Source organism: Leucopleurus acutus (genome assembly GCF_964270905.1).
Source record: "Leucopleurus acutus genome assembly, chromosome: 8".
In the NCBI taxonomy this organism is placed as follows: domain Eukaryota; kingdom Metazoa; phylum Chordata; class Mammalia; order Artiodactyla; family Delphinidae; genus Leucopleurus; species Leucopleurus acutus.
This window is the reverse complement of record NC_139151.1, coordinates 18,915,871-18,935,795: the sequence shown is the minus strand read 5'-3', so window position 1 is coordinate 18,935,795 and position 19,925 is coordinate 18,915,871. Positions and strand designations below refer to the sequence as shown.

At 50.4% G+C, this 19,925-nt stretch overlaps 1 protein-coding gene across 1 annotated transcript in view; it reads left to right on the top strand.

The window, feature by feature from the left end:
• Window positions 1–19,925, top strand: part of ZBTB16 (zinc finger and BTB domain containing 16) — a 190,165-nt gene that overhangs the window by 82,475 nt on the left and 87,765 nt on the right. The window contains exon 3 of the mRNA XM_082845161.1: window positions 10,812–10,909. Within this exon, the coding sequence (XP_082701287.1) occupies window positions 10,812–10,909 (98 nt within the window). The remainder of the gene's footprint in view (window positions 1–10,811; window positions 10,910–19,925) is intronic.

Sequence of the window (19,925 nt, the reverse complement as noted above, 5' to 3'; positions counted from 1 at the left end):
CATCAAAGGGTACACTCTGGAAAGGTGAATTTTATGGTATGTAGATAATCTCAATAAAGCTGTTATTTTAGAAAATGTTTTGAATGCCTACTCTGTACCAGGCCCCGTACCAGACTCTGAGGCTACAGCAGATGCCTTCTGCCTTCATGTAGCTTAAAGTCTAGTGGAGATAAAGAATAGTAGCAAAAACCCAATATATACCTGTCAATTGTGTTAAGGAAATGTGCTATAAAGGAAATCAAGCGAGTATAATGATGGAGAATAATGCTGATGTAGGACCTACCCAGATGGACTGCAGCTCAAGTGTAGTCTTACTTTCCCAGAACCGGGCACACAGTAGGTGCTTAACAGATACTAAACAGCAGTAGGGGGTGAGGCTGTGTGCCTTCCCTGCGGTCATCCCGGTAGGAGGTGATGAAGATCCTTTGAGACCCAGCCTGCCGTGGGCTCTGGGTGCCGTCATTGGGCTCACCTGTGTTCTCAGTCGCTCCTCTGTTCCTGCGTCTTTCTGATTCGGGTCCTGCGAATCCTGGGTGTGCTCTCAGTGTCTCCTCTCTTGCTGGTTGTTTTCCGGTGCCATTATTGGGAGGCAGTGAGGGGATGTTATGGGTGGGGTGGGTGTTCTTTCAGGTGGGCAAATGTGAATGTGGATCTGGAGGTGAGAAGTCTGGAGACTTCCGTCTTCTTCACGGGAAGGTAAGTCGCTCAGCCTCATCTACAAAATGGGGACTGTACTCCCTTCTTCCCCAGACATGAGGCAGTTGAGATGACCCTCAGCAAACCCTTTCAGAGTCAGATGTGATCTATCAATGCGTTAGCCTTATTATTATAAAACCTTCGCGGACTAGATTTTTTTTTTTTTTTGCATTTTTCTAGAAGAAAAAAAGAACCAGCGAAGAAGTGGCTATCTGGTGGGGTTTTGCCTTTTTCCTTTAATAAAATGACAGTGACTTTCACGATGTGATTGGATGTCCTTACAGGTTCATCAGTGTATCCTCGTATCTCGTGTTCGTAACTGATGTTCAGAATGATGGCTCTAAAGCTCAGAATCCTCATAGAAAAGTAGCTCAGTCTCAGCACGCTACAGCAGAAAGAACGAGGCAGTATACACTAACAAGGTCTCTGAAGGGTTTAATTCTGCAGGGCTTTCTTCTTAGGTCCTTAATAAACCTCAGTTATTTTCAGTAGTCTCTGAGGATCCAAGGCTGGTCTGTGGGATCTGAAGGTAGCGTTTTGGCTGCTTGGCTAAGGGGAGAACATGTCAAAATGAGCCTAGATAACTAGGAGACGATGTTTCCTGCACACACCCAGGCAAAGCAGGAAGATTAAGGAGGAATCTATAACTTTTTGAAAGGGTTTTCCCAGAAATTGGCTATGTGCGCTGGTTGAAAGCCTCATATGGGAGAGAGAGAGAAAGCAAAAATGCCCTTCCTCCGTAACCATAGTTCAATTCCCTTATAGGGCCTTTTAGGATCTGGAGAGAATATTTTGGATTTATTTTTGTTTCCCTCGGGCTGACATCATCAAGCATGCACCATGGTGCCCTGTTTAGGGTTTGGAAAAAGCTCTGAGAAGCTATAAATCTTAAGGCATTTTACTTCTTTTCCTCTTCCCTTTTCTAAAAGCACAACTTTTCTGGTTTCTTTAAAAAAAAAAAAAAAGAAGAAGAAAGAAACTACAAAAGTGTGTATTGATCCCTTTCCCTCAGATCTTAACTGGCCAGGCTGTAATACCTTGCTTACATCTGCCAGGTTTTTGTGCAGTTTTGCAACATCTCCTTAATCCAGTGAGCATAAATAGAACATTTCAATCATATTTGGCTACTAGGAACTTCGCAGATAAGCACGCTAAGACCTTGTTGAAAGAGACTGTATGAGATTGTGTGTGATAAGATCATCCTATAGCCTGGTGCACAAATGAAAAACTTTTGTTCTTGGTGAAATTTGTTGTTAGAGATATTTCAAATAAATGACTTAGGAGAACTGGGTATTTTAAAACAAAGGGCGGGTGACATAAGAGCCCGAAGCCCAGGCCTCCTGGTACCGGGCAGCCATGGAGATCCTTCTCTGAGCAGTTGCTGCGGGGAGATGAGCATGGCCCTTTGTCATTTTTGACGTTGTATTTTAACACTCTCAGGCAGCCTTATCTGAAAGCGCTGTACTTGGTGTGGTTGTGGCCGCGGGATGCCATTGTCCTTCCTCATATTTTCAAGGCTCAGGACAGCTCCTACCACCCTTCCGTGAGTTCCAGGTTGGCCTCCATCCCAGGCCAAGGCAGAATGCACCGCTTTCTTTCTAAGAACCCCAAGGAAATCTTCTCTTCCGGATAATAGGGACAACTGTTCTTTTTTTTAAAAAAAATTTATTTTACCGAAGTATAGTTGATTTACAATGTTGTGTTAATTTCTCCCATACAGCAAAGCGACTCAGTTATACATATATATACATTCTTTTTCATATTCTTTTCCATTATGATGTATCACAGGCTATTGCATATAGTTCCCTGTGCTATACAGTAGGACCTTGTTGTTTATCCATGCTCTATATAATAGTTTGCATCCGCTAATCCCAAACTCCCAGTCCATCCTCTCCCCCTCCCCCCTCCCCCTTGGCAACCACCAGTCTGTTCTCTACGTCTGTAAATCTGTTTCTGTTTTGTAGATAAGTTCATTGTGTAATATTTTAGATTCCACATATAAGTGATATCATGTGGTATTTGTTTTTCTCTTTCTGACTTACTTCACTTAGTATTACTTCACTTCTAAGTCCATCCATGTTGCTGCAAATGGCATTATTTCATTCTGTTCTATGTCTGAGTAGTATACCATTGTGTGTGTGTGTGTGTGTGTGTGTGTGTGTATACATACATACACACACATCTTCTTTATCCATTCATCAGTTGATGGACATTTAGGTTGTTTTCATATCTTGGCTATCGTGAATAGTGCTGCTATAAACATTGGGGTACATGTATCTTTTCAAATTATGGTTTTCTCTGGATATATGCCCAGGAGTGGGATTGCTGGATCATATGGTAATTCTGTTTTTAGTTTTCTGAGGAACCTGCATACTGTTCCATAGTAGCTGTACCACTTTACATTCCCACTAACTGTGTAGGAGGGTTCCCTTTTCTCCACACCCTCTCCAGCATCTGTTATTTGTAGACTTTTTAATGACGGTCATTCTAAGCAGTGTGAGGTGATACCTCACTGTAGGTTTGATTTGCATTTCTCTAATAATTAGTGATGCTGAGCACCTTTCCATGTGCCTGTTGGCCATCTGTAGGGACAGCTGTTCTCGTACTGGGGTGTGTGGTGGGGGGAGGGGTGGTGTGTGTGTGTGTGTGTGTGTGTGTGTGTGTGTGTGTGTGTATGTAGAGGCAGTGGGGGAGTTTTCAGCCTCTACATTTTCTCTCCTTGAATCCCCTTTCATGTTTGTTTGTTCATTCATTTAGCAAAGATGCACTGAGTCCCTCCTGCGTTCTGGGCTCAATAACAGGGGCTGAGGGGATGGGTCTGGCATGGATCCTTCACGAAGGAGGGTCTAGTCTGGCTAGCACAGGCCTCTGTCAACGCCACAGCCTTCTGGTGTCATAAACGTGATTGGAAAGGACCTAGGAAATCATCTAACTCAATTCTTGCGTTGTTGCAAAGCTGCAGGGTGAACTCTAGAGAGGGTAAGTGGTTTGACCAAGGTCATCCGGATGGTTCCTGGCAGAGCTGGGGTGAGCACTGAGCCCCCCACCGCTAGTCTAGTGTTTCGGTCAGTCGGTATACCGCACTTCTCATCTACATTCTTGAGAAAACATGCCTCCTTTGGTGTTCTCTCTCCTCCCTTTAAAAGGCTCTGAAACAGCCAAATGGCCACCATCTTCCATGGCCCACAGGCCTGGATTCCCAGCAGAGGGACGCTCGGTGCAGACCTGCCCCCCATTCAGCAGCACAGAAGGTGTTGACTAGCACTCTGTTAGTTCTTGGTTGCCTTTTTTAATCTGTTGTTTGAAATCCTTGCCTTTTATTGGTATATTTACTTTATGACATACATAAAGAGCTGTATTAAAAAATAAATTGTGTTGTAAAAGCATTCAGTAATGTTTATTAATATTGATTAGTCAGAGAGCAGCGAACTCTATTGCTAGAAGGATAATTTGCAGCAATATCAGCTAAGCATTCGCAGCCTGTCAAATGACTGTCTAATCCAAACATTTAAAAAAAGTGGGTAAAAGGATAATTTCCCTTATTTATGCCTTGAGAAAATGAATGTGACCCATTTCCTAGCCAATATTAGAACTCTTATTTTCTTTTTCTCCCTGGGGGCACCAGACCTTCTCTCTGAATCCAGGCAGTCTCAGGGCTGGATCTCAGTGTCAAGTATCCCTTTATCTTGGGGTGCTTGGTGGCTGCTTCGCTAGCGGTAGCCTCTCGTGGGTCTGCTCTGGCTGCATGCATCTGTGCTGAGGGATTAGGAGGTGGAAATGGAGACTTGGTTCCTGTCCTCTAGGAACTTATAGTTCGGAAGAACTTATAAAGGGCTTAGTCCAGAATCAGGAACTTGATACTCCAAGTAAGTATATAAGGAGAATGGTGCTGGGTGTGATTGTTGACCCCCGGGGACTGCTATATGTCACTCACCGTTGGCAGCATTAAGAGAGGCTCCTTGAGAAGGTACCATATCACCCTTAGAAGGTAGGGAACATTCCCTGAGCGTCCCAGATGTCCTGTGGATGACCTGCTCTGGCTTAGGGTGGAGGCCTCTAGTGGAATGGGCTCTGTTCAGAGGATTCCTTCGCCACAAAAAGGCATGTGGAGAAAGTACAGGAGGCTAGACCATGTATGGAAACACCTTGCAGTCTCCCTGGAAGTTGCTTTTGGGGGTAAATCCCTGGTAACCGAATGGCTTTTCATTCGTCTCTTCCTCTTAAAATTCAAGCCCAGAATGGCACTGACTATTTGGCCTTCCTCTTGTTATTCGAATTGAAGGTAAGTGGACATTGAAGGTACATTGTGAACTTAATGGTCTGGGGAAGAAGAGAGAGCCCGTTGCTGAAGTACATAAGCTTTTTCCTCTGTCAGTTGCGTTTCGACTCGGAGAGGTGAGCGAGGCCAGGTGAGGTTCTCTTACCACTGGGTTTAAGGGTTCTTTACTGCTTTGAAGACAGAGCGTTGTCCGAGCCTGTGAAGGGATCCCCCTCATACAGTGCCCACATGGGAGGGAGACACGGTAGCATGTCAGGGTCAGCGGGCAGGTCCTGATCAAGAGCGGGGTGAGAGGTTTGCACGGGGCTGTGTTCCCATGGTAAGTAGAGGGCCTTGGAGAGTACTGATTCCCATGGGGCAGCAGGCTTTTGAGAAAGTAGGATCATTTAGACCATCGTTGGGAGCTGACTCACAGACTCTCCTGTCTTGTCCTTGTCTGTTCTGAGTACCCCTAGAATCACTGTTTAGGTCAAATTGACTGTCACAGGATCAGAAAGCAAAAGATCAAGCATTGGGGTGACTTCTGCATGTGGGGCAGCTCAGACCAAGTAGAGGGGGTGAGTTGGAAGGACCGTCAGAGCCGCTGGAGCTGGAGTGTTGGTGGGGGCAGGGGATAGAGTCACTCAGGGTGAGAACAAAGAACACATTGTCTTATAAAGGCCCTTCCTTATAGGATGGCTTCCCCACCGCATCTTTCCTCGTGCAAAAGTGGGTAGTTCCCTCCACTCACTTTCCCTCATAGCAGATCCTAGTTTTCAGTGCTGGTGTGGCGTGCTCAGCAAAACTCGTACGGCAGGTACTTCCATCTCCCCAGGGGCACAGTGAAGAAGGGCAGCCCTTGGGTTATTGGAACAGAATTCCCTCTCTAGACTTTCTTACCTATTGGTCTGTTCTCACTGCCATTTGTCTCCAGGCAGAGAACTTGGGAAGAAATGGAACATTGGTGGTGCTGAGCCTTGAACCCCTCTCTCTCAGACAAGCAGCACTGCTGGCCCTTCTAGACTTCTCCCCTTAGTCTTTGGCTGTGTGGGATACAGGAAGGCCTAGCTTCTCCTGCAGGGTGTAGTACAGAGGGCGCCCCTTAGGGAACAGCTGTTGTAGTCAGCTGTCCCTGGAGGCTGAGGGTGGGGGAGGATGGAGTCTGGCGTGAGTCTCTCCCTGCTGCCACTTTTTCTACTGTTGTCGTCTAGCAGGCTGAGGAGACGAAGACTTACCCCGAGGGTGAGGTTGGTCTGAAGCTCAGGCTTTATGCGGCTATGAGGTTGCCATTGGCCTTCCTTGTGTGGACTTCGGGGGCACAGGATGAGGCTGGAGGCTGCCCATGAAGCTCCTGTGCTTGGACTAGTGTTCAGATGAGAGGAGGATGCCTGGACCCCACCTCAGATGGAGGAATTTCTTTAGCAGCGTGGAGCAGTCACTTCTCAACTAGGCCCTATAAAGAAAAGGAAAGATAAACGCGGCTTCTGCTACTATATAGTTACAGTCTGAAGCAGATGAGTTTTTATGAACTTTCAGCCTCACAGCAGCACGAAAGTGGTTTGAATGAGTGTGTAGCTTGCTAGCTTGGTTTTACTAGTGAGAGTTGTGTGGTTGAGAATCAGTGAGAAGGAATGTGTCCTTCCCTCCAGTTACTTGTTAAAAGGTTCGTATTTGCTTACCTCTGTTTTCCCATAATGATTCAGTTCTCTTGAGACAATAGCTAGAAACTCGTTAGAGGTTAATTTTTTCTTTGTCTTTTTGGACAAAATTGAAAACCTGTTACCTTCAGGAGTTTACCCAGTGGGCCAGGTGTGGTCGTAGTTGGGGAGCACCTGAGCCTGCTCCCCAAGAGCGGGTGGTGGGGCCCTGAAGCCTGTGGGGAATGGACGTTCCTCTGAGTCCAGCATGGAGTTGCTTGGGCCATCTAGAACTGTGTTTCAAAAGTGTTCAACACTATTGCTTCTCAGAGAAGAGAGTGTGAAAACCAAGGCAGCATATGTAGAAAGGTGCAAAGATGTCCCCAGCTGTCCTCCTTTCCTGTGTTATCGTGGAGGCTGATGACCTCAGATGACCATGAGTAGTGTGACCTTGTGAAAAGGCAGGGCCGGCCTGGGAAAATATGAGTGTGTGTGGAGAGGAAGAAGGAGGCGGATGGAATTTCCATTTTCATCAGAACGCTTGCAGCGGCATAGTGTGGCGGCAGAGGTGGTAAGGGTTGGGGTCCAGGGTGACGGACCCTGAGATCCTGCAGTTTGTACTTTCACTCGGGAAACCAGTTGCGATTCTGTTTCCACATTGGCCATTCCTCAGCCCGTGCCATAGAAGGTCTGTTGGTGGTCCTTGCATGCACTCAGATTCTTCTCTGCCATTTCCCTTTGCTTTGGATTAGAAGTCTCTACCTCTTCACATCCATCCCTTGGTGTCTGAACAATAATGACAGGGGTGGGTGAACTGGCACTGGCTCAGTTGAGCTCCAGGCCTGGGAGGTGTTCCCTTTTTCTCTTCTGAACTTGGTGTTCTTTGCCCTGGTCCCTCCGCCAGTGAGGCAGGACCTTCGTCCTCGAACTACACGTGGGATCACTTGGATGCCATGCTCGCCTCTGGGAACCCGTGCAGGGCACTGAGTTAGTGGGTCAGGTGCAAGGCAGTCTCCTTACCCCAAGGATTGGGCAGGAGAGGACACCCATGTCTCTGAAGGCTGCGAGATGCATGGCAGCAGAATGGTTCCAAAGAAAGGCTGGTCATGAGTTCTGGAAGTTTCTTTCACTGAAATATCACAGGTGAGTAAAGGAGGGAAGTCAGGTCATCTGGATTAGAAGGTTTTAAAATGAGTAGATATCTGAGAATGGGTGTCAGTTTTTTCCTTGGGCTGTCCTAGCCTGACTGCCCTGGTGTCATGAGACATCACACAGTGGAACGTGGCTCAGAGAGATAATAGTGCCCCTCAGAGGAATTCCTTGGAGGCTGGGTAAAAGGACATGGGTAAGACTTTGGAATAATAAAGTTTTGACACCATGAGAAACCAGAACCTTAGATATCACCCATCACTTTACAGGTGAAAAAATGCAGACAGATCGTGTAAAAAGGCAGACAGATCGTGATAGCATGGTTTGTCTAAGGTCACAAAGCAAGTTAATGGCCAAGTTAGGACAAAAATCCAGGTCTTCTGGCTGCTCAACTGGCATCCTTCCCCGAATCCTGCTCCCTCTGTAGTAGAGGGCAAGAGTGCATCACCTTACACACCACGCCAATCCAGTTGGTCAAGAAGGCCACTGACACCAGTTGCCAGGCAAATCCGTTTGCACCAAACAAAACAAAACAAAACAACAGTAGGGTTACCCAGATGAGAGACTTGATCTGAAACCTGCAGGGAGAAGAGATGGGAGCCCAAGAGCCAGGGTGGGGATGCTCATCCTGGTGGTGACTGCTGAAACCTGAAGCCTGGCCACTCCAGGGCCCTTTGGGAAAACAAACCTGAGTGTGTGTTTGTCCTCGTCTTCCTCCTGACAGCCACCCCGGAGGTGGGCACCCCTGGAAAGCATTAGTGAAGGGACTTCCCTGGGGGTCCAGTGGTTGAGACTCCGCGCTCCCAGTGCAGGGGGCCCAGGTTTGATCCCTGGTCAGGGAACTAGATCCTGCGTGTCGCAACTGAAAGATCCCGCATGCTGCAACAAAGATCCCACACTCTGCAGCGAAGACTGAGCGCAGCCAAATAAATAAATATTTTATATAAAAAAAGCGTGAGTGAAGAAAAAATTGGAGATAAATAAGACTGGAACCCACATGCTGCCGTCCACCTGATCTGACCATGAACTTGTGTACGAGGGTCACCTGTGGAACCACTTGTGAATAGAGCTTTTGCTGCTCCACGGAACAGCTCTTGGGAAAGCAAACCTTTGTCATGCCCAGGCAAGTGACAGGCATACTCAGCTCCAGCGTGTGCACATGCATGCGTGCACACACACACAAACATGCCTGGGTACATATTTTAAACCGTGCTTTGCCCAGAATGCTAGTAGGACATGTCCCAGCGCCCAGCATTGTGAAATATGTTTAGAGCTGAGAATGTTCAGTGAAAATGTTCTGTACCGTTACTATTTCTCAATTGGGTTGGATCAGCCTTGGCCGGGGGTCAGATAACATGGGGGTGGGGTGCACGGCAGTGTCAGGGATGAGGGTGTGTGTGCACTTGTGATTGAGAAATCATTTGTTGTCTTTGGCAAAGCGGTAAAGGGAAAGCAAGCAAACACGACTGTGATTGAGAAAGAGTTCTGTGAAGGGGCCTGGGCCCGATCACTGTCAGAAGCTGCACACAGTGGACCCCTATGCTGTCTTCAAGCCACTAGACTGCCACCCATACTCATCCCGGGGCCCACAGGGTATTGACGCACCTCTGGGTTCTTGTGGGATTTGGAAGGTGCTGGCAGTGGGTGGCTTGGTTTAGTTCTGTGATCTGGACAGCAGATCCGGGCACCACTGGCTTGAGTGTATAATCCTCCCCTTCCCTACCTGCGTTCATCTAATATCAGTACCGGCAGCCCTCCAGCCTTTGACTGTGGTCCTAACGCATCAACATCCTGACTGCAATGGGCTGTTGGCTCTAAGGGTGCCCACCTGCCGGCCCCATCGCCCTCAGCTCCTGCCTCTGGCTGCCACTGCCTGTCCCCTTCCTCAGGGCTGAGGCCCCTGGGGAGGCGGCAGGCAAGGCGCAGAGACAGGGTGGGGTGGATCCTGTATCCGGCAGAGGCATGGACAGGCCTGAGAACAGGAGTGTGAGTGGGAGGAAAGGCAGAGTTCTGGGCCAGATGGCCCCCTGGCCAGCCCGCGACCCAGACTCTCCCAGCACCTCCCCACTAGCCGCCTGCTTCCCTGCCTCTGACCAGCTCTGTTGCTGGCTCCTGACTGAGTGGCGGGGTCTGATGGGAAAGGCCCCAGGCTGGGAGTTGGGGTCGGAAGAGGGTTGCAGGCTGGGCCTGTGACCAGGGGTTACCAGGGCCTCTGTCTTCCTGGGGTGGTCATGGGTGCCAGGTTCACCTCACAGAATAAACGAGATAACGTACATGCAAGTTCTTTGGAAAGCCGAAACCGACGACTGCCACCTTCTCTTTATAGAGTGATGTTACCTGGTTTCTTCAAACCTTTCTTTCTGCCAGGGCTCATCCTCTGGCCAGACGTAGAGGGAGAACACTTTGACAGCTGGGCCTTTGGGGAAGGTTTTGTGTGTTGGAGAGTGACTGCCGTTTTGAGAAGCTCTGGATGCCCCGAGAGAGGGGCATCTTTTGTCCACGAAGGCATCAGTTCACTAATAAGCTGCGACGTGCCAGTCGCTGTGTGGGAGCTGGGCTATGAGAGAGAGCAGGTACGGGGCAGCCCTCCCGGGTCAGCGGTCTCTTGGGGAGCCGGGTATATGCACAACGCAGCACAGTGAGGGCCGTGCCGCGAGTGAAGTAAGCAGAGGCGCCTCTGCCTCCACGTGTGCTTTGTGCTAGTTCGTGAGGATTATGTCTGTCTAACTGGCCTGGTGCTTCCTCTTTCCTCTCTCCACAATTGAATCTGATTTTTCTTCTTGGTCTACGTGCCAGTGGATGAAGAAGTAGGAAGTGCCCTATCCTTCTAGCCCTTGGACAAGACCGGGAATAGATGCTTCCCTGGCAGCCTTCCATGGGAAAGGGGGCTTCCAGCTGTTGTGGATCCAGGGATATGTCTTCGTCAGCACCCATCTGCAGCTCCCCTGCTCTCCATCTCCCTTCCTCTTGCTCACCTGCCACAGGCATGGCTGCCAAGCCCCCAGGTAGGGGTGGGCCTGCTTTCTGTCCAGCCACAGCAGCAGCAACCTGTCTTTTCCTTTCCCCTACAGGAAGCTGCACAGTGGGATGAAGACTTACGGGTGTGAGCTCTGCGGAAAGCGGTTCCTGGATAGTTTGCGACTGAGAATGCACTTACTGGCTCATTCAGGTAGGCGAGGATGCCCTGACTGGCCTGTTGGAGCACGGGCACCCACCTCCTGCCCACTTTCACCCCCAACCCAGAGCATGGCTATCCCCACTGCCAGCCGGGCCTTGGTCCACCTCGTCCTGTGGACGCTCCGTCCAGGCTCCTGGAGCAAAAAGTCCATCCTGACCATGTGACCGTCTGGATGAGCCCATCGTCCTGCTCTCCTGGGCTTCCTGGGGCTTTGTTGGTACCCAGCGCCCTGTGTGATCCACCTTCCAAAGTAGACTGCAGTTTCATTAGCAGAACAGTTGTGGAATTAGGTTCTCGCTGTCTAATGAATCTGACTCTTGGGTTCACTAATTATACAGGAGCCTTTAATTAAATAGATATAGAAAGGTTGGAACACAAAGCTAGTTACAGCGTGCTGGCTTTTGCAAGTTAATTTTATCCAATTCTAGTGGGGTCGACGTGGCGGCTGCTGGTATTTTTGCTTGTGTTTGAGCAAAGCTTCTCTGCCCGTGAGGCGTGGAGAGGGGAGAGCACTGTCATGCAGCGTGCCCAGGCGTTCTCGGTGGAGGGAGGGATACAGCAGGTCCAGGGCTGCTGCTTCGAGGCCAAGCCGCTGCCTGGCTTCAGCTGCAGAGGCCACCGCACTTCCTTGCTGGGGCCAGTGCTCTTTTCCCTCTAATTCCCTTGCCTTTCAACCTTGGAGTCACGTTTTGGGGGAGAAGAGAGGGCTGTCTTCTTACTCGGTCTTGCTGTCTCCCGTCTGTCTAGTCCATGGTCAGTGTCTGCTCTTCCTTTCCCATTTTGCCTCCAGCAAGGGGCCCTCCAGGCGGTTGGTGGTTCAGAGTGTTTGTGAAATGAGCCTGCTTTGGGGTTGGGCAGATCTCCATCTGTGTGACCTCGGGCAGGTTTGTCTTCTGAACCCCCAGTTTCTGTATCGGTAAAGGGCAGGTGTTGCTAACTCACATCAGTTAGGTAACAGAATGTATGACGAAGGCATCTGTAGTACACTCCTTACCATACAGTGGCTGCTTCTGCTTCCACCTCCCTCCCTTTCCCCAGTTCTGAAGTTGTCGTTCGGGAGCGTTCCCATCACCGTACTCCCGTTGAGGACAGTCTGGCTGCTTATAGTCTGTCCTCGCTGCCTCCATCGCCTTGGTCGTGGAAGTGCATGCGGTGGCTTTGTATATGCTTCCGCTCGCCACCGCCTCACTGCAGAGCCCCTGTGCCTCTGCGCTGCATGGGGTGCTGTCACTCTCCCTGGCCTTCATGGCCCTTCGTCAAGTGCCCTAACTCCTTCTCACTTCCCAATCTTCCCTCTTCCAGATCCAAAGATTGGGCCGCACCGGGCCACTGTCTGTCTCGCTGTACCCCGTGTCTTTGTGTTCCATTTCTCCTCCCCGTGGGGCCTCCCCTCCCCGACACCTGGCCCCTCAGAGCCATCCTCACCCCCCACCTGCCCCACGTTGGCCCCGAGTCCTGGGCCCAGGCGCTCCTGCGCTTGGCATCTGCCTGGTACCCGTGCACTCTTTTTATTTTTATAACTTGCACCTCCAATCTTTTTGCTCCCCCTTCACCTTTGCAGGTTGTTGAGGGTTTAGTGGGGGAGTTTCGTGAGCTGTCTGCCCACAGGTCAGCCACCCTCCCCCAGAGCAGAGTGTGGGTCTTCCATTTCATTCGCTCCGTGCTCCAGCCCCCTGTGTGGTCTCTGACTACGTGCCATTGGATGCTTCCACGTGGGTAGTATAGCCTGCGGTTGAAGCTTCCTCGCCCTCTCGGTAACTCAGCCTGGTAAGCACCCTTTCTCCTTACTGTTTCCTTGAGTCTAGTGCACTAGCCAGACTCGTGTGCTTGTCCACACTGTGTGTGGACCAGCACAGCTCGCTTTCCAAGCTCTGTGGCTTCGTTCACCCGCTTCCCTCTGCGTGGAATAACCCATCCCCAGTCTTCCCAGATCTTCCAAGGTCCCTTCCACGATGTCATCCTCAACTGTTCCTCACATCCGGCCAGAAGCAATTGAGCCTTCTCCTGGGGTCCATATTTTTTTATCCAAAGCTGTCTTTGGACCCAATCTTTCTTCTCTGTATTATTGTTATTAATGGAACTGCCTTATCTCCTCCTGCTTGGGAATCAGGGTTAGGAATTTGGGTATCTACCTCCTGACCATGGGACCTTGGGCAAGAAATGCAAACCCTCTGAGCCTCCAAACGGAAGGCTCCCGTTAGACGCTTCGCACGCTGCCCGACACACGATAGGCTCTCAGTAAACGTAACTTCCCTTTCCCTCTGTTCCCCTAATAGACTGGAATAAGCTACTTGGGGACAGGGTCTGTCCCCATTAGGTGCCGCACATCACCTGGCACGGTATTGGAGTCTATAGATATTGGTTGAATGGATGACTGCAGCCTGGGAGGCCGGGCAACTCAAGGAAACTCCAGTCTCCCACCGGGTCTCTCCTGCAATAGGAAGTGTTTAGACTGTGTCCCAGGGGTTCACTGGAGGGCAGCCAGCAGCCCACTGGCTGAGTGTGAGCTAGCCGAGGTCTCCATCGTGAAGCCCAACACTTCAGCGGCGTTGGTAGAGCCGGTGGGGTGGCAGAGAGAGGAGGAGCTGCTTACACACGTTCAGGGGGTGCAGAGGCCCCACTTCTGACAAGATGAGTGGCTTTGCACCACCCCATGACCGAGATGCTAGTTCAAGGTCCCACAGTCTTGTGTGGGTACCCTGGCAGCTTTGGGAGCTGGGGCCTATTTTCTTAACTTTTCCTGTCTGTCGCCGAAGTCTGTGCAAATGATTTGTCCCTCTGAAATTCACTTGCCACTGCCCTTATAAAAGAGGAGTCGGTGATGGGGGAGGTATGATGGGTCACAGCAAGGCCTTAATTCACCCTTGCAGATAGCTCATAGCCTGCTTCCACTCTGATATTTCTGTGCTCTGTTTTCTCTTTCTCTGGTCCCATATATCTCTCACCCCTGTGCCAGGATGGCTTGAAAATAAAGCAGCAGCAAGGGCTTCGTGAGGCTGATCCCGAATTGTTTGCCCCCCTGTTAAACAGCGAAGGCCCTGAGGCCTCTAGGGAGACCTGACCATGTCGGGGAGGTGGGGTCAGAGGGCTGGGCCGGTGGTGCCAGGTCTTCTCCGGGATTCCAGTAGCAGAAGTTGGGTTTTACCTGTTCCAATTCCTCCCCCAGTTGCACGATATCAGACCTTTGTGAGGTCCTTAGAGGAGACGTTTGATTAGATGACATGAGATTTTCTTGCTGCTCTGTTATGAAGGCTCCGTGCAGCGAGGCAGCAGCCAGGATGGCCCCTGAGGGTCTGTAGTGCAGACCCACCTTACACAAGGTCACCAGGGGTTGGAGCAGCAGTGCAGAGCATCACGGAACAAGAGTTGCTCCACAGCCCCGGGGACTGTGTTTTAAAAAGGGGTCAGGCCGTGGTGAAGGGAGTCTGGGCTCTGGGTTGGGGTCAGGGAGCTCCTGGCTTCCCCTAAATATTGTCACTGCCCAGGAGAGGCTCATTCCTGCTGTCTCTCCTTCTTCGCAGAGCTGCACGGGCTCTGCGTGCTTGCTGCCCTACCCCCTCTTGGCGAGCGTGGCCTGTGTTTGTTATTGTAGTTCTGGCGCTGGGCCAGGCCTGGCTGGGTGCCAGCCTTGTGGGTACAGTGTGTACAGTGAGTGCTGAGCCAAGTTTGTCATCATACACGATTAATTTTTTTTTCTATCTGGTAGGGGTAGGGTGAAGGAGGAGGAAAGAAGGAGTTTCTCTGATGCTGGAGTACAGGCCTCATTGAATTCTGCGGAGATATTATTTCTCAAAGGCTCACTCTCCCCCCCACCCAGCTTTCCTCTTTCTCGAATTGTCTTCCTCCTCTCTTCCATGTTTCCCTGTCCAAGGAAATCAGCCTGTATAAGATCGACACTGTGAGGTCTTATTTTCAGTGACTGGAATACCAGATTTATACTCTTAAATCAGTTTTCATTGTGTTGAAATTGACAATTTGTTTAATTAGAAGCTTGCCCTGTAGGAGGTCCTTCTTAGAGACAATTCTCTTTCTCTCTCTCTCTCTTTCTTTTTTCTCTTTTCAGACCCTAAATGGTAGTAGCGAATGTTCAGCTTAATTGAAGTTTTGATTTCGATTTGAAGGCGTTAACTAACCAAATGTTTATGAGATATACCTGATGATAACAATAAGTTTAAATTAACGAACAATAACCTAACTCACTAATGAGACTGATCTGGCCAGACCCTGCATTCTCAGAGGTGGTTTGGGGATCAGGAAGTCCGAGCGTTGAGAAAGAGATTTGGGGTGAGAAAAGTGACCACTAGAACACTTTGCAAAGCTGTCCCTTCTGGAGCATGAATCTTGGGTGGAGGATAGTGCAGGGAGCCGGGGAAGAATCCCAGCCCCTCTGCATCCCCGTATCCCTCTGAAGTCTCCTGCCCATCCTTTGCTGCCCCATCCCTCGTGGGAGCATCTGTGACCCTCTGTCTCTTTGCCACTCCTTGTTCTTACTTAAGAGAACATCCTAGCTCTGGATGTCCATGCAGAAACCACAGACTCTGGCGATGACTCGAGTTGGTCCTGCGATTTGCTCGGGTAGCGTTTCCCATTAGGTAGTGTTTCCCACAGCTTGGCCTGATGTGCTGGTGGATTATAACTGAGCACACCCAGAAGTGCTTGCCCCTAGTTTTGCCTTGGCCGCATGCTATTTAGAGGCTTGCATATTTCTGTGGCCTGCTTCTGTTCTGGGAGTGTCATTCATTTCTGGAGCCAGCAGATGCATCAGGCTCTGTGTACTTAACACTGGAGAACAGGCAGCACCCCTACCCTCCGGGCGCTTAGGTCTAGTAGGAGAGATGTTTGACTGTAAAGTTATAAAAGAAGGTGGTGTGTGCTGAGCGCCAAGAAAGAGTTCTAGGAGGAATTCAAGGAGGAAGGGGGCTCCTGGGAGAAGGTGGTAGAATGGATTTCTGAGAGCACCTGGTGGGGGCAGCCCACGCTGCCTGGGGTGACGTGCAGTGTAGCTGGGCCTGTAGGCTGGGCGTGGGGGGAGGAGGGGGCAGGGTTTAGAAGGGAGGAGCCGGGCAAGATTGCAAGCAAAATCAGTGCAAGCAAAATGATTTGCATTTCACCTAGGGCACTCAAAAGCGCTGAAAGATCGGATAAGGAAGGGACACTTTCATTCCTCTGGAGCAGAAAGGACTGTTGGGCTTTTTGATGCACACTAGGCTGGAGTAGAGGGTGCATAAGACTCTTGGGGAAATGGCGTGACAGGCAGTCAGTCCTGGGGTGCGGCTGGAGGGGGGCGTGGCCTGTGCCTCTTGCAGTGGTTAGGGGCACACAGCCCTTCTTTGGGGGGATCCCATCCTGCATGCTCACTCCTCCTCACCCTTCTCCAGGCACTGTGAGCCTTGGCTATTGAGAAACACCCCGATACCAGACTCCTCGCCACAGTCAGAGCCACCGGGAAGGAGCGTGGTCTTTGGCTGACAGATCTTCTGATTCCAGCAGCAGCATGGTGTGGCCAGGACATATCATCTGGGGCCAGGTCACCGTCTGGTGGGGAAAAGGGCAGGAGGGGTTGGGGTCAGAAACCAGATTGGTTCTCTCATGCTTTCCCCTGATCAGATGGAAGAAACAAAATTTCACGAGATGTCGAAGATCTGTGGGTTGTACTTGTCCCCCTTTTTTCTCTTTTGGGAATAATACTAAGCTTTGAGGTTCAGGGTCCTTCTTCCCAAAGACAGAGAATGTGTGGGGGAACGAGGTAACTGGATTACGCCCTGGGACTGCGAGGTGGGGAGATGAGCTGGTCCCCGTGACGATGATGGAGAAGAACCTCAGGATGCAAAGATGGCTTCTCCTGACCTTGCAGCTTCTTCCTCTCACTCCCCCCTCTCTTCCCAGATCAGGCATCTGCTAAAAGCCAGAGACTGGGGTTATCCAGGCAGCTTGGAACCCAGGGTCCATTTGCTCCCTCTCTGCTCACTCCCTTCTTCTGGTTGGCTTTCTGCCATCAGGGTAAAACCAGGAGATAACCAAGAAGAAACTTCTCAGGACCTCAGCCTCACTCAACATGCCTGCAGAGCTGGGCACGATGGAGGGTTTGGGTTAAGATGGGACGTGAGTGGCTCAGAGCCTGCCTTCCCCTTGGTCCTCCTGGGTGATGGGGGCACAGGAAGAGGGAAGAGAAGCTACGTTGCCAGGCTTTCTCTCCAGCACGCTCCCCTCTCTCCCTCCCTGCTCTGAACCTGGCCTGCTTCCCGAACTTTTTCCCAGAGTGGTGTCGTCACCGGCCTGCCGGCAGGTCTGGATGTTCTGCCAGCATTCCAGAGAGTTTATGATCGCTTGCAGATGTGCCTCCAAGAACACACTGTACCCAAAGCAGAAATTAACGCAGCCTTGACTGCTGTCCAAGCCCGTACACGGGAGAGACGAGAAAGAAAACAAAAACTGTTTAGTGCTGTTTATAAATTATATACTGGCTGATGAAAAATACATTTCTTCCCCCTCTCCTCCCCATTCCTCGCTGTCCCCACCCCCGCCCCTTCTCCCTTTCTGCCTCAAGAGCCTAAAAGGAGACCAGAAGAATATGGCTTTGCCTTTTAGCTCCCGTTTTGGCGGAGAACCGAAACCCCGCTGCTGGTTCACAGCCAGGGTATTTTTCCCCTTTACCTGATGAAATATACTGGTGTTTCCAGCCCAGATGGGGTGTTTTTGGTTTTGTTTTCTGGGTTGGTTTTTTTTTTTTTTTTTTTTTGGGCAAGGATGTTGTTTACAGCAAGTGACAGGTCCTGTGATGGCATTGGGTGCGATACTGGCCCCGGGGCAGATAAAGCCCACCCATTTCCCCACTGCAGTGCTGCTGGAGGTGTGTGCCTGGGTCCCCCGGCCCTGAAGATGTCACGTTGGGCCAGCTGTACAGAGAAAGTTCGGAAAGTTCATCGCAGGTCATTGTATTAAACAGTGTTTTCACCACTTCTCTCCCACCCCTTCACCTACAGCCCCTGTGTAAAAAGGGGGTTCACATAGCCCTCTCCCCAAATACACATGTCTCTCTCTCCACATGGTGCCTTAGCAGGGGTTTGGGAAGCTCGTGCATCTGCCCCTCTGGAGCCCAGCCTCTCCCCTTAGGCTTGAGTGCCCCCTCCCAATTTATTCTATAAATTCGTTTCCACATTATGTCTATCCATTTACATGGCTTTTGTGTTTTTTAATACTGCTAATGTTTATCATTTGCCCAACAGGCTCGACAGATTCTGCTTCCTGTAGAGCATCGAGGCTTTAGAGCCCCCTCGTTGCTAAGTAGCAGTCTCCCTGTACTGTAATGGGCTGATTTTGTATTCCGTTCAGCGCTGTATCTTATTTTTGTATGCAAGACAAAGTGTTTTGATGGAGGACGATTGCGGCAGTGTCTGGAGGCTGTTTGGAGTTTTATGGGCTGTACAGTACACTGTGTGCTCTCCGAACAGAACACAGGCTGTTGCATTTTGGATTGGATTTGTCATTTTTCCCCCCTAAGAGAGGAGCCTGTCAGATAGAACATTAAGGGTGGAGGGAAGAAAGTGGAAATTATGTAATAACCTTCTTTCTCCCTCTGTTTCTCTCTCTCTGATTTTTCTATCCCAAAATAGGGTGGCTTCTCCCCCCATACTCCCTTGCGTACCGTATGATTCTGTCAAGCAAGATAATGACGTTCCTGTCAGGAAATGAATGGCCCTCGAGAGGTGGATGCTGGGACATCCCGTCTGTCTATCTGTTCTCCTGTTCTCTCTTTCCCTCTCCCTCGCTCCCACCATCCTTCTACATTCCGGGCTGCTTTGCTGGCCCTTATTTTTGTCTGAGGATGGACGGCTAACGAGGTTGTAGGGTAGGATGTTGGTGTGTGATCCACCCGAAGGGGATGACATTTTCTTATTTCCGGGGTCTTTTCATCTTCCCGGATATGCACCCTGCCAGGATTCCTAGGTGGTCCTCCCTTGCCCTCTTCTCTCCTCAGCCCTTGTGCCCTTGCCCTCTACCCGGGCTGTGCCTGGGTCCCAGTGTCCAGGGCTGTGCCCGATAGACCAGCTGCCTCCAGACCATGTAGTGACGGCTCTCTCTGCTGGCTGTTCCTCTCGGCGCTGTCTTCTGAGCTCACTCTGGTGGCAGGTGTTTATTTTTCAGCTCTGCTTTTCTCCTCGCTTCCATTTTTTCCCCAGTCTCCTTTCATGTCACTCCATCTCTTCGTCCCTGTCCTTGCATCTGTGTTGGCCTGGGCCTTTTCTCAATGCTCCTGTGCATTTCGTGTCTTTCTTCTTGTGTCTTCATTAGACTTTGTCTCCCTCCACCTTGGTTGGCCTTCTCTCTCACAGCTCACAGTTTCTTAGCTTGGAAGTTGGGCGGTGGTTGAGGTGGGGAACAAATTGTTACTCTGTCCCAGAAGGCCTGGGGAGGACTCCAGAGTGCTCCCAGAACTCCTGTCCCTTACCTCTCAGGGGCCAGAGTGGGGCTTCTCTGGCTTGTTTCCTAGGTCCCTGGATGTTTTCTTAAGTTGAGCTGAGCATGGGCAAGTGGATGAGCAGGGTTAGGTTTTGCAAGATTCTTATTGGACTTTGCCACTAAAAAGTACACCTTGCTGGCATGGTGCTTTCAGAGGTCTGTACCATGCACCTGAGTACAGAGCCCACCAGGCACCTGGGAGAGTGTTCACCCCCACACCCCAGTGGTCTGGCATGGTGCCCGGCACATAGAAGGCTTTTGATGAGTACTTGTTGAATAAGGGAATACCCTGTTACTAACTTCTTTGTACTTCTGGGGAACATCTGGGTCTGGTGGGGACTGAGGCTTCCACAATTTGCGGTGCCCACCCTCAGAAAAAGATTACGGGAGACTGGTTCAAGATGGTGCGGTAGAAGGACATGCGCTCACTCCCTCTTGCGAGAGCACCAGAATCACAACTAACCGCTGAACAATCATCGACAGGAAGACACTGGAACTCGCCAGAAAAGATACCCCACATCCAAAGACAAAGGAGAAGCCGCAATGA